Genomic DNA, 14,183 nt, shown 5'->3' with positions numbered 1-14,183 from the left:
AGGAGTAACTGAACGTCTGACGCACCGAGCAGGAGAAAGTAGGAGAGCGAGAGGGAGAAGGAGAAGCCATCGCTAGCTGCTAAGCTAAAGTACGGTAGCGTTGGCTACCAAAACCTTTGAAAACAGCTATGAGATTAAACAGCAGTCACTAAAATATGGAAAGAACTGTGAGTGCTTAGGCAGAATTGCTGTAAGAATAAGTGTTTAGCGGACAGTTGGCCGCTGTAATGACAAATCTAACAAATTTAACTGGTATTTAGCGAGAGCAGCAAAACACGCTACCAACACACAAGCACCGGAAACAGAAATGTCAACACGCTTACCGCAGTACGTCAGCACGTCAGGTTAGCTGGATCATCATAAAAGGAAGTAAGCTGTTACTGACAAAACGTGGCCACCTCACACCTCGATGTGCTACACGTGTCTCCACCCTCTGATATGGCCCATAGCAGCATTAGATTGATTAGCACCCAAAATACCACAGATATGGATAAAATGTAGGAAATCCCTGTTGCATTTGGGCTACGTCAAGGGTAAGGCTTGGTTAGGTTTGGTCACAAACCCAATTTGATTATGGTTGTGAAAAGATCATGGTAAGTGTTAAAATAAGATCATTACATGATAATTGTCCAATTGGTAAAAATATTAAGCACAGTTATGTTCAGATTTGGGGTTGAAGGCTAGATGTAGCTAAACCACTGTACTTAAGTATGGGTTGTAAAAAAAAAACAACAGGTTGCTCAAACAACCCATTAGCAAATTTTGTACAGGAGGACAGGCTCACTGTAGCTACTTGTTTTGTCAGTGTTTCCCAGCCCCATTGCTATGGCTCATTATTCATTATATAGATTGTGGTATGGCCTTCTAACAAATAAATTGTTCTGTGTTCCTACTTTGTGTGTACTGGCTTACTGTCCTTTTAGTATGTATTGTGGCGGTATATGAGCATCCCAAGCTTAAAAAAGTTTAAAAACTACACTATTAGTACTATTAGTTTAAGTAAGAAAAATGCAGAGTTCATCGTCATCAAAAGTGTTACATTAATACATTATGTATAATGATATATAATATCACAGCATGTATTTATATGGATTTTAATTGCCATGGGTTTTCATGAAAGAAAAATGCATTTATGCGTCTTCTGTCATACGACCTGTATAACTTCTGATGAACAGCAACAAAACTACTTAGCTAAGTGAGACTAAATATTTCTTTGAAGCAGGTTACATGCTGTGAGAAAAAGTTAAATCCCATGATTTCCATCGTCAATCAAGGGATTAATTACCCTTAACTCAATGTCCCACTGGTCGTGATAGGGGCGTTGCATAAGCACATGATTGAGTCTTTGATGTTGAGGCAGTTGGAGCATTCCAACTGTCCACAGTTGCATTGGGGACCTACTTTCCATTGTCCTTAAGCTGTGGTGGTTCCACTGCCTCACAAACTCACCCATAGATCTGTTAATTCTTGGAAGGTAAACATGGTAAAGAGCCCTAATGTGAAATGGGTCAGTGCTATCTAAAATCCCAACATTTTCCATAAAGAGGAAAAGGTCTTATAAGTATGCTGCAACAGCCTGTTTAGTTCTCCCTACAATCTTTCAATTCTTTGATTATAAACACTACGTCCAACCAAAAACTTCCCCTGTTTGCCCCTCGATTCTCAATCATAAACCGTACAATATCAATATTTTCACAACCAGCGTCACTCCTGACATGATGTGGGAGTCCAAATACATGAACACCTCCCTGGAAAAGTTGCAGGTAGGTAATGCAGCGGCTATAGCCATCAACTACATTATTGTCACCATACTAGCAACCAAATAATGTACTGATATATAACAATTTTATTTTTAGCAGGTTACCGTGTTGTTACCATAACATTATTGTACTATACTAACTAGTTGTGTGTTGTTGCCATCATTAAATGTGATTCACTGTTATTACCTGGTTACATAACTTTCAGTCTTATTACCCAGTTAATAAGAAGAGATTACCTGGTTATTAATTTAGTAATAACATGGTATTATTTAATTGTCTTCATTATCAAACCATTACCCCATTATTTCTATGCTTATCTAGCTGTGATGTAAAGTGCTAATGTAATGTTTTTTTCATATGCCATGATAGCTCATTATTTAATTAACATAGTTTTGGTCCTCCTAAATGCATACATCTTTCTAACATGCTTTATTCAGCAGCTTGGAAGTAGCCTAACGACTGTAATTTAATCAAATTTTCACAACACATACCACACTTGATTTGGGACAGAGACATTGTAGACCCTCCGTTGAATTGCCCTTTGTCCTCTTAAGGCTCTTCCTACTGGATCTACTATTCTTAATCGCACTCGCCAAGGCTCAACTCTGATCCCTCTCCCAACTACCAGTGATGTAGGTCTCTCTGAACAAGGGGTTTGTCTAAGAACTTCAGTAATAAAACGATCAAGATCATCATTTGAAATCTTGGTAAAACTCCCATAGTCCAGTAAACCAAGTTGTGTCCTGTGGTTGTACAGTGTTCAAATGTTTACAGACAATATTCGAGATATGGCCATCAAACTAAATCCTAAATCCCGCATGTGAGTCAGCTGAACAGCTGATATGTTGTACCTTTAAAAGAGAAAAAAAGAAATGTGTTAATGTATGTTGAAAAACTCTGTAACCACTGTTACAAGTAAAAGTACTGTATTGGAAATATTAAACTACTTCAGTAAAAGAACAAAAGTATTAGCAGTACCAAAACAAAGTAGCCTACTCATTATGCAGAATAGCCAATTTCAGAATAATATATATTATATTTAGTGGTGGACAATAATGATTAATTTACTTAAGTACTGTACTACTGTTTTGAGTATCTGTGGGTCTACTTGAGTTTGTCCTCTTTTTATTTTTACTTATGACTTTCACTCCACAACAATTGAAAGACAGTATTGTACTTTTGACACTACTACATGTCTATAAAGGTTCTTGTTAATTGATACTTAGAAGCATAGCTTTAGAATCAAGAATTTTCTTTTCTAAAATGCGATCAGCCAATACGCTTTGTGGAGAAAAAACAATCACAGCAAACTAAAGCTCCTACGCTGTCAGTCAAGTTCAAAGTGTTTGCTGCATTTTTGAACAGTTCAATTTGTTCAGTGTTTAGTGTTGCTGTTGGGCAGTCATAAAGCTAGAGATGTGTCAGGCAATCAGTGCATTCACTAGGTTGTTTCAGAGTCATTAGGTTCTGTAAATGCATTGTGGCAACAATACAACAATGTGTTAACATTATAAGAAATTTGACTTCTGAATGTTGAGTATTTTTAAAAGCAAGTATTCTGATTGTTTCACTTAAGTTTAAATTTTAGTGAACATACTTTACTTCTATTGAAGTTTGCTCACCACTGATTATATTATTGTATCATAATTATTGATAAATTATTGTGTTTTTTGTTTTAATGTTGCAGCTGGTAAAGGTGGATATCAATTTCATTTATTTATATTGATGGTATATATTTTACATACTGCTGAGTAGCTTGTGAATTTCTTCATGGGGACCAGTGTTACTTACATGTCCCAAAGAGACTCATAAATTCCTTCAAGAATGATGCATAACGTTCTTTCAGCAACATTTTGTTGAACAGGATTGCTCATAAGCACTAAGAATATCACAATAATGGAAATATGATCCTCAAGGTGACCCATTTTAATTTCCCAACTATTTTTTTATATATAGGCTATATATAATATGACTATTTCATTCGATGCCATTTTGTAAATCCAGTACACACACCAAGTGAAGTCTGTGCGAGTGAACACACGCACTGACCCCGCTAGACCCCCACCCCCCACCCCCCATGCCATCGTCCATCCTGATGTGTGTGTGTGTGTGTGTGTGTGTATAACCAGGACATGGTTACGATTTCTGACCATAACCACATCCAGTGAGTACAAATTGTTAGTCAGTCATCGGTCAATCCTATAAGTAAATATGGAGCATCATCTAAGATCAAATTTACGATGATTGTGTCGTGTGACTGCAATGTTATGCTAATTGTGTGTGTCTGTGTCTCTGTTTTTGGCTTTTCTATGATGTTGCAAATGGATCTGCTGTAATGCAAGAAACATTTCAGACTCGATCTGACAAAAAAGTATCATCATCATCATTATCCCAAAAAGAAAAGTCACATTACCTTTTTGGATTCAGTCTTACTGCGTGGGAGATCTGTGCATTTTCAACAAGCACAAGGACTGCACGGAAAAACAATCTCATGATAGGAGCATACAATAGGCACATTTGGTGCTGTGTGCTTGTTTCGTTGGATTTGTAGAAGGTATAGAAGGAGAAGAAAAGGAGACAGAGACAATGATGAAGACAACACTGTATCACAGAAGCCTCAAAAAACACTAACAATAAACTCCTCTATTGTGTATGGCCATGCTGAAGTCTCACCCAGAAATTTGGAGGACAAAGTCCACATTGGACCTAGACTGAATTCCTTTAGATGTAGCTCAGTGGATGAAAGTACCATGAACATGTCCCACAGGCCTCCCTCTGTTTCACAGAACTAATTCTTTCCTTAATGCTGCGATTAGACCTCTGTGCTGCACTGCTGACTAAATGCCTATTTGTTCCTTCCTCTAGGTCTATGCTTAGAAACTACAGCCAAATTACTGAAAGTAAAATTAAACCTGCTGTCTCTGTTTCACAAACAAGAAGAATCCTCTGTTAATAAAAGGTGTTAATTTTTCTAATATTTTTTAGCATTTTTTCTAGCCATTTATTCAAGAGATCTACAGTCATAAAACCAACATTATTTTTGTTTTGGTTATTTGCTAATGATCATATCTGTTTAAAGGCCATAGTTTGTTATGGTTAAATTATATTCTATTGTATTCTTACAATTGTTGCTATTGTTTTGTATACTTCATCTGCCTAGAATATTATGTGTTTAAACAATTATCACATTTCACTATTATAAAGCAGACAGAATTCCATGTGGCAGAAACTCCAACTTTGAAACCAGAAACCAAAACATTAGTGGAGATTCCTTTATAGCTCCCCCCCCCCCTTTTCTCTGAACTATATTAAAAGCAACTGATAATGGTGCATAGCTGTAGAAAGCTAAGGCAGAGTGGTAAAGAGAACACGGCAGCAAAAGGGGGGATGGTAGCAATTTGCTTCAGAGGAAATCTGGAACCTATAAACTTGGGCAACTTCTATGACAAGAAGTAAACGTCAGAATGGTTCAATTTGGTTGGCTGTACAACATACCTTTGTCTCCTCCTTGTCCTTTTGATCGGACCAATCATTTTAGATTCATTCTTCCTGTTTTCATAAGCTCAGCTGTCCAAAAACAGTCCTCTGGACCAATCAGTAAGTCAGATGGGTGGGCAGCTGAAAGTTTCATGGTTCCCTCCCTTTAAAAAGTCAGAGTCAGGTTGCCTCACACGCAGCTACAGAAGCGGGACATGAGAACATTCGGGTTCACCGATGCAGTATACACTCACAGAGACTGGCAATAGATGACTTGACTTGTAGATGAAGAAGCAGTGTGGCAAAATAAAAGTGAGTGCTAATTACTCGCCCATTTTGGCTTGGCATGTATAGATGTGACAAAGTGTAAATCTGATAACTGTTGGAGAAGAAGAACAACATAGCAGAAAGCCGGAGAAGCACACAGCGTAACGGAAGCAGTTTCAGAGGATGAATAGAGAGTAAAACTGTGTGAAAGAAGCAGAGGAGGACTGGAGAGACACACATTGAAGGAAAGAGAGAAGCACACAATATAGAGAAGGAGTGAAGGATAGTCACATAAAGGAGAGAGAGGAAAGAAGAAGAACCTGGAAAAGCATGAGAGAGGAGGAGCAGTCTAAAGATGACCACCCTGAGGGAAGGGTGGTTTCCAGTGAGGAAGACACAGGAAGACAACCTTTGAACGCCTGTCCCGTCGTTGTGGCAAAACCAGGGGTCACCCGGCATAAACGGCTGATGGGCACACGTCATGTTACCACAGTTACTCCCCCCACCCCAGCAGACAATGGCCAGACAGGGGACGACACCCAGATTTACACGCTGACTGGACCTAAAAGACTCAAGAGGAGCCCTCAACATCGACCACCTTCCTCAGACTGGTCCATTTCTCCTGACCCCGGTCCTTGTCCCGGTAGTCTCTCAGCCCTTGAGGACCCACACGGCCAGCGGGTGATAGCCAACATCCGTGAACGGCAGCGGACGCAATCTTTAAACGAAGCCTTCGCCTCATTGCGTAAAATAATCCCAACTCTCCCCTCCGACAAACTAAGCAAGATTCAGACCCTTAAGTTGGCGTCGCGATACATTGACTTTCTGTACCAGGTTTTGCAGAGTGATGAGTTGGACACTAAGATGGCTGGATGTAACTACCTGGCCCACGAGAGACTGAGCTATGCCTTCTCTGTCTGGAGGATGGAGGGTGCCTGGTCGACCATGTCTGCTGGTCATTAGCTCAACCTTAATGCAAGATTTGTCCTTTGATTGTTGCCCTAAAAAGTGGGATGAATTCCTCATTACAGGGAAATATTCTTACTTAACACAGAGTGCTGAGGAGGCGTCTGAACTGTGTCTGCTTACCAGTGGACTATTTATCACCTCAACTTAGATTATCTGTCTGTCTCAGTGATGATGGAAAGACTATCTGACAGTTGATAAGTAGAGATTCTAGTTTTATGTGAGTATTTGGATGGAGCTGGTTTTTAAGCCACTACCCCTTCATGAAAATTGCAGTTTTCATTGTTCATTTCAGATGTGACTATGGATTGATTCTATTGTTTCTCTTGCCAAAAGCAGCTATTGCGTGCAGGGACATTGTTGTCAGTGTGTGATTCCTAGACATTTGTACTGTCTACATAGATGACAATGGATGACAGGACAATCTGAGATACAAAGACACCCAGACATCATTCAACATTAACCAACCTGATGGTTAACGATGCCCTGTCCTAAATGTTGCCTCTACCTGACAGCACAGCTCACCCTGCTGGAACCCTCTGACATCTCGGCTTTCTAGGGCTTTTGGAGCTTGACCTCTGGTTTCATCCTCATCATCACCCTTGATTTTATCACCATAAATCACCATAACTGACATCAGTATGATCATCATCATCATTAATATCTTCATCATTATAGGTATGCATATTTTGAGCCACATTTTAACTTCATTAAATGTTTTTATTTAACTTTATTTCTGCCTTGGCTAGCAAGTGTTTAAAGTTTTTTAATATATACAAAGAGCAACAACTACAGCATACAGGAAAGGAATTAGAAAAAAGTGGACAACTGGAAAGACAAAATTTGATGTTTGAGATACATTTTGAGATGAGACATTGGACCTTTGACTTTTCTGTACACTTTCAACTCCTACTTTTCCAAGAGTCTGACATATTACTCTGAACCAAAGTCATGGTGGAAAAACTAGCTGCAGGCAGCAGCCTAACTGAATTTTCTCCTCTTTATTTTCAAACCAAGCCCTTTTGTTTCTTCTAGTGCCAAAAAAACTCTCCTAGAATTTCTTTCCTCTCATTCTGGCCAAAATTTGCTTGAGTTGCACAAAACCATGATGCGGCTACAGCGAGGCATAATGAAAACAAACAGTCTCTAAAAGCCATGAATCATGTGTGTCACCATCAAAGGGGAGGCTGATGTGGCTCCCCACTGGGCTCCCATAAACCAATGGAAGTGATGGAGGAGGTGAGAGCTGATTAATGCACACACAAATGTGCACACAGGCATAGGTGTAGCCATGTAGCCAGAACTGCCCAAAGTCTTGGGTTCGCAAAAAAGAGTGCCATTTTATTTAAATGTCCATAATCACATCCATGATTACCATATTATATACATGCATTAAACAAAAAACTAAAAGTCAGTTTTTGTATTGTTATACCACTGTTTGTTGTCTTACCTGCCAAGCAAATGAACCTGCAAGGTTAAGCTTATATTTAATACAAACAACCGTATTCAAAATATATGGGGTTGACATGCTGTTTGTATTCAATACATATCCATGAACCACTTCTTACTTGCCAACATGCATGAAGCCCAGCAACCTATCATTAGAATGTCCTAGGGAGGTAGCTAACGTTTCCAGCTCCTATGAAGAAAGCACAGTGTGGTCTCAGAAGGCTAACCTTCACAGACATGTCAGTAGACACTTGACATTAAAAAATAATTGAGTTATGGGCCAAAAGAGAAAAGCAGCCCCTATGCATTTTGTATTGAGTGGCTTATTTAATAATCTGGGAGAGTAATTTTGAATGCATATTAATTTCATAAAGCATTTGTCGACTTACTGAGACACTATGACAGCTACTTATTGGTATCAGAAAATTTACATTGAAGCAAATTTGGCAGTACCCTGTTGATGTCCTAGTTATTTTGTAATTATTTTATTCATATGTCTAAAATCCAATAATGAATTTGTCAATATGTGTCCAATATGACCTCTACAAACTTTTAAATGAATCTAAGTGGTTACCAAAATATCATATCTGCCTTTTTGTCTTTCCAGCTGCTGAATGAAGGGGCTGTGACCTTCACTGTACATCTCTGGTCCATGCTACCATTTCTGCCATTCTAATCATTTGGCCTTTAATGCAGATCTCACATTTTGGATAAAAGGAATATTTAAGATAATTAAAAGGCATCTTGATCAGTAGGCAGACTGACTAGTGGAAAGAGAGCACATCTCTGTACCAACTAAACCAACAAAGAGCTTTATTGAAAATAAATGGACAACACAGGTCAAGCAATATTTGTGTTCAGTTTTTTCTTAAAGTACTATATTCCAAGATATTATCCTAAGGAAACAGTTAAAGAAATTTCAAGCTAGACTTAAGTCTCAGAATGCGATTAGTGTCTGTCTCTTGCACACCAGTTTACAGACAGGGTGTGAGATTTTTTAAGGAGCATGTACTTGAAGTATGTACAGTGTGGTGCTATACAAATGAATGTCACAGTATGATAAATATCACAAGCAGAAAAAGCAGAGAATTGCCCTGGAGAATTAGTTGTAGTATTTTTCTGAAAAAAAAACTTTCCTCAAACAATGAAATTTGTGTTTTGTTAAAACTGGATGATAAACAGTGTAAATATTTATACTGGCACCACACTCTCTTTGTCTACTGTCTCTCTTGTTTTCCCTTCCTTCCGCCTTCCCCCAGTCTTTTTCATAATGAGATCTGTGTGCCTTTGCCTGGTCAGTCAGGAACAGTTAATTTTTCCAAAAAGAACACATTAATGTGCAATTAAGTTGTAGCTTGATATTTTCAGTTATGCTACAGTGGCCTGCATGTTTAGTGCCATATCCTGATACTTTAGCAAGAGTTATGTCATTAAAGCTTTTACATAAGCTAAGGGTAAACCTTAAAAAACACACAAGGGAACATAAATACAATATGGTTTAACAACATTTATCAGTGTTGGTATAAACGTTTGGCCATATTCCAGTAGTCTCACTCACAGACGTACGTAAACTGTGCATTGTTTTTAACTTCTGCTAACTTATTCCCTTCCTGCACTAATGTTTTTGCAGAAACACTAGTTAAAGGCTCTGGTCATAGGCGCAGGTATTTGTGTTATGGTCCATGATTGTGGAGCCATGGTGTGGTGCTTGTATTGTCATTGTTAATTAATTGACACAAGCAGTCTGCAAGCATCAGCTTCTATATTATGATTTTCGGAAAAGAAGACAACACAAAAATGTACTAACTGGAAATTTTTCCTTTAATCAAGAGGATGAGACAAAAATAGACAATCTTTCTATACATATACATGGTAGGAAATGTAAAAGAAACATAACACATATAGGTAAATAATAAAGAATATACCGAAACAAAGATTTCAATGTCATCATTAGTTAGTTAGTTTAGAGTTACTGTATGTCCAGTTAGTTAAGAGTTTCCAATACACATACTACTTAATGCATCAAGGCACATGTGTAAAATGTGTATTTTGGTCTTGCAGTTTCTATTTACAGTGTTTTTCTTTAAGAAGGTACAAATGACATCTGTAATAAAGGGAATTAAGAGTTGAGGCAATACTGGCCTCTACATCAGACAACAGCCACTTGGAATATAATACAGGAGAGGTCATTTACAGTATTTGACGGACACACATACACACACACACACAGACACTTGCAAATGCATTAACAAAACACATGACTAAAGTACTGGTACTAGTGCACATGTAATCACTGCCACTCTCTCTTTCACACTTACACTCATTGACAAATCAGACATTTTCTTTATACACACCACATGCACCTGCTGTGTACACTGTTTGAGAGAGACACCGTGTTTTGTCAAAATGCCTCACTCACTGTTAAGAATACTATGAACAACACCTAAGAATGATGCTTTTAAGTTGTAGCAATTATAAAACACTACTTCTCCATTTAACATTCATAATTCCTGGAGCAGTAGTGCAATAGCAGTGGGATTTCTGCAAAATATTTTGGTTTCTACTGTCCTTTTGTTTACTATTAAAGCTCTGATGCCTTCTGTTGGGCAGACGATGCCCATGGTCTGACTACAGCAAACTTTAGTTTCCTACCTGGATGCTAAACTGACAATACTTGCTAAAAACTTGCTAATTGTGCTAATTTCAATCTCGATTTTTACAAACGCTGCATTTACACACAAACACAAAATCAAGGTGCTTTTTACCAAATATTTGCCAACAAGACTTGAAAATCATATTGTGCTGCTTTAAGACCAATGGATGTGAAAACTCAAAGGAAAGCTCTAAAGCAAACATTTTCAGACAAAGCCATGTAACTAAGTAGTCAAATATGAAATTTCATTAGTTTCATTGCACAGTTTTAGTGTCTTGATGCTATTTAGAAGCTTTAACACCCAACAATCTGGAAAAAAACTGCACTTTATTCAGGCATCTTATCTATAGTATTGGTATTGTTCATGAAAAGGTCAGACCTAGTGTGCAATAAAATTAACTTAGGCAAATTTAATTTTGCTGCACAATAACATCCAAACTAAGAAATATGACTTGTTAGTTTTACTTTTGAAGTGATGATGCCCGTTTAGCAGGGCAGTCAGATAAATTCTTCAAATGAATAATCAACATGACCTCTACTACAAACATCAGCTTAGATTATGAACTGACATGTTTAACGTGGCATTGTGTAGGTTGATTGTAACATGACAAGAAGAGCTGCTATAATATGGAAAAACACAAGTTCACTTCCAAACAAAACACAATGCATTAGTTTCCTTAATTAGACTGTGATAAAACCTGAAACCTGATTTTTAAACAATGACAAAACATTCAAACCAGGCCAGGTCACTGTAGACATCATCAAAACAAACAGTATACAAACATCTGCATATATGATGTTTACCTAAATCCATAGGTTCAAATTATGTCTTAAAGGTAGAGTCACTGTGTTGCTGTCCCATTGCCAAGTGCAGGCTGTTTTAAGGCAGGTCTCTTTGGGTGATGTCCATTAAGTGCATTAACATTATTGCTACTATTTTGAACAATACAATGGTCCTCAGTTACCTCATATACAGTATTCAATACTAGTGGTACACCAATAGTTCATCATTGCTTTGTATGTGTGTGTGTGTAGATATGTGTACGTGTGTGCATTTAAGACACTGAACAGCAGTGAAAAATAATCCTGCTCTGAAAATCTTGCCCACTTTTCAGATTAACTGCATAAGAAATTCAACTCCACAGAGTAAGTCAGAGACTTTATAAGACATCTCAGATTAAGAGTGGGAAAAACATAGCAAACACAATTTCATCCAATTCATCCAAAAAAAACAACAACAACTATTAAATAACCTACAGAGTATTTTTTCCCAGAGCTTTGGAATTTCTAATGGTTCACATTATGGAATGAACAGTGCAATAAAATAACAAGGACAATTGCCCTTTCTTTGTTTGTACAAAACCAAAGTTGTCCATTTTGTGTCTTCGTTTTCTCTCTTTCCCTCAAGTTCTTTGTGGTCTTCTTTTAGTGGTTAAACAGCATGTAATGACATCTTTATTCTTTATTTATGATGTGACCACTTCATCGTATTGATATTTTTGCATATACGATTTCACCTGAAGTTTAAAGATGGGGTATGCAATTCTGGAGTAATCCATTCCATGTCAAATACCATGATATAGAGAGAATGACACAGCAAGTAATAAGTAAGTTGTGGGTTAGTAAACTGTTGCTACAGTTGATGCTGCAAAGCTCTGCTGCTGCAGAGGACAAGACTGTTTCCCAGAGCCAGCAGACCAGCTTCAGACAGCACAATACTCACAAATCTCCTGCTACCATAGCTAACATCACAACAACATGATTCTCGGCAATCTCAAAAGTAATCTAATGTTACCTGACACACAAATCATGGCTGGACGGGCCGAGTCACTTTGTTTATTTCTCATTTATAAAGTCAGGGAAGTACAAACAACAGATTTTCTTTCAGCAGGCCGTGAGGAGTTTCACTGAATTTGACAAAAAGACGTGTATTGGATTAGAATTGCATAACACACCTTTAATTCTGCGTCAGCCATTCTGCATCCCATTTATTCTGTGTTTGCTTGTTTTCCTCCTCCTTTGAAACCTGATGTTGCGTCGTTTCGTTTAGACAAAGTTAAGGAAACAAAACAGCTGCTGGTACATAGTGCTTCAAGATGAATCAGTATCTGAATTCTGGCTATTCCTAAAAAGGCTATGGTCACAGAGCTGTGGCACTGGACTTCTGAACACACACAATCCGATGTCAGTCAAGAGACATGAAAAATCTATTAAAAATCATCTTGTTTTGCTCTTTGGTGAAGTTTCAGATTGTTTCGCACCTGCAGGTTGTGCTGCTGGTTTCAGCTGAGTGGTTACCAGCAATGAGGTGATCACACTGCAGGTCTGTAGAGGTTCAGCACTGTGTGTTAGTGGATGTGCATGTTAGTGAATAAGGCAGATGGATCTGTCCCAAACCTGTCCCCTTCATGGTCATGTGACAGCGCAGGTGATCCCAGGCTACAGGTTCCTGAAAATGAGTTCTGTGAGGTGATTGGTCAGATTCTTCTACATGGAGTCACTGTCATGCTCCATTGGCTCGTCAGGGAGGCTGGAGGAAAGGCTGATAAACAGATGTGAATGGAGAGTTGGAAGAGTTAGGGCCAAAAACATGGAAATGTGATTTTTGTGTGGTTGCACATTTGTGTGTGTGTACCTTTTGTTGGAAAGGACTCCCACAGAGAGTGAGGCCAAAGCATTGACAGCATCTGTTTCCTCACAGTCTCTTCTCTGAGCAGCCAGGTAGGACAGACCCACTGATCCACAGTAAGCCTTTACACTCTGCCAGTACTGACCTGCAATACCCACATACATCTAGGTTAACACCACATTGGGGTGGACCCTGTTCTGATGTCAGTATTGTATCCGGAGGCCATGTTGATTATAGTAAGAAGAAGGAAGCAAGAGAATAATCATGACACTCCTGGGGCTTTTATAGGATTAAATAATGGTCAAAATGGCACAAATAAAATAATTAAAGTGTTATTGCTGCTCACTTTGTATCTGTATGACAGTCTGCAGGGAGGACACTGCGGTAGCGCTGGGATTTTGGAGTAGAACTTGTTCTTGCAGTGGGTCCTACAGGACAGAGGCAGACAATCAAATTACCGTAATTCTGGCATCTTTTCAATGGTTGAATGTTTGGTTAAGAAGTGATGAAGAGATAATAATAATAATAATAATAATAAAACATGTGCAGCATTATATTATTATCAGGACCAACATACCTATACCAAAACAACAAAAAATACAGTACTGTAATTAAAATGGCTAATTTCCTATCAGTAACATAAAGATAATGCCTGTGTGAGTCCGTACACGAATCTCAATGTAAAAATTTCCACAGTAAGTACTATGACAATACACTATGTGTTCAATGGTTAAGTGTATTCATGAGCATTATTATTATTTTTCTTAAATTTCAGCTGAGAAAACTAAAAAAGAAGCAAACAGTTCATTTAATGTCCATATAAAGCAGAAAATTACGATTTCCTGATTTTTCTGACTTCCCTGCCTGCAGTGTAACCTTTGTAAACCCTCAAATCCAGTCCACAAATTCAAATTCCACTAATCCTGGGAAGCATTTCAGCACTGAATATAGATGCTTCATCCTCTGTTAGTTAGGGGTGCTT

At 38.2% G+C, this 14,183-nt stretch overlaps 2 protein-coding genes across 6 annotated transcripts in view; one reads left to right on the top strand and one right to left on the bottom strand.

Annotated features, from left to right (window-relative positions):
- The first annotated feature begins 5,438 nt into the window (after window positions 1–5,438).
- On the top strand, window positions 5,439–9,614 carry LOC119905963 (twist-related protein 2-like). Its single transcript, XM_038723403.1, has one exon. It carries the CDS (start codon window positions 5,835–5,837, stop codon window positions 6,465–6,467), a length of 633 nt encoding a protein of 210 aa, XP_038579331.1. The 5' UTR covers window positions 5,439–5,834; the 3' UTR covers window positions 6,468–9,614.
- Window positions 9,615–9,719: 105 nt separating this feature from the next.
- hdac7a (histone deacetylase 7a) overlaps window positions 9,720–14,183 on the bottom strand; it is a 116,250-nt gene continuing 111,786 nt past the window's right edge. For all 5 annotated transcript variants that reach the window (XM_038723398.1, XM_038723399.1, XM_038723397.1 and 2 more), the window contains 3 exons: window positions 13,548–13,629; window positions 13,208–13,346; window positions 9,720–13,114 (listed from right to left, as the gene is read on the bottom strand). In XM_038723398.1, coding sequence (XP_038579326.1) covers window positions 13,060–13,114; window positions 13,208–13,346; window positions 13,548–13,629 — 276 coding nt within the window. In that variant the 3' untranslated portion in view covers window positions 9,720–13,059. The remainder of the gene's footprint in view (window positions 13,115–13,207; window positions 13,347–13,547; window positions 13,630–14,183) is intronic.

The sequence above is a fragment of the Micropterus salmoides genome, unplaced genomic scaffold, assembly GCF_014851395.1.
Source record: "Micropterus salmoides isolate LMB-PRFRI ecotype aquatic unplaced genomic scaffold, ASM1485139v1 Ms_hic_scaffold_16, whole genome shotgun sequence".
Taxonomy (NCBI): Eukaryota; Metazoa; Chordata; class Actinopteri; order Centrarchiformes; family Centrarchidae; genus Micropterus; species Micropterus salmoides.
The sequence above is the reverse complement of the archived record's forward strand: the minus strand, read 5'-3'. Positions and strand labels throughout refer to the sequence as shown.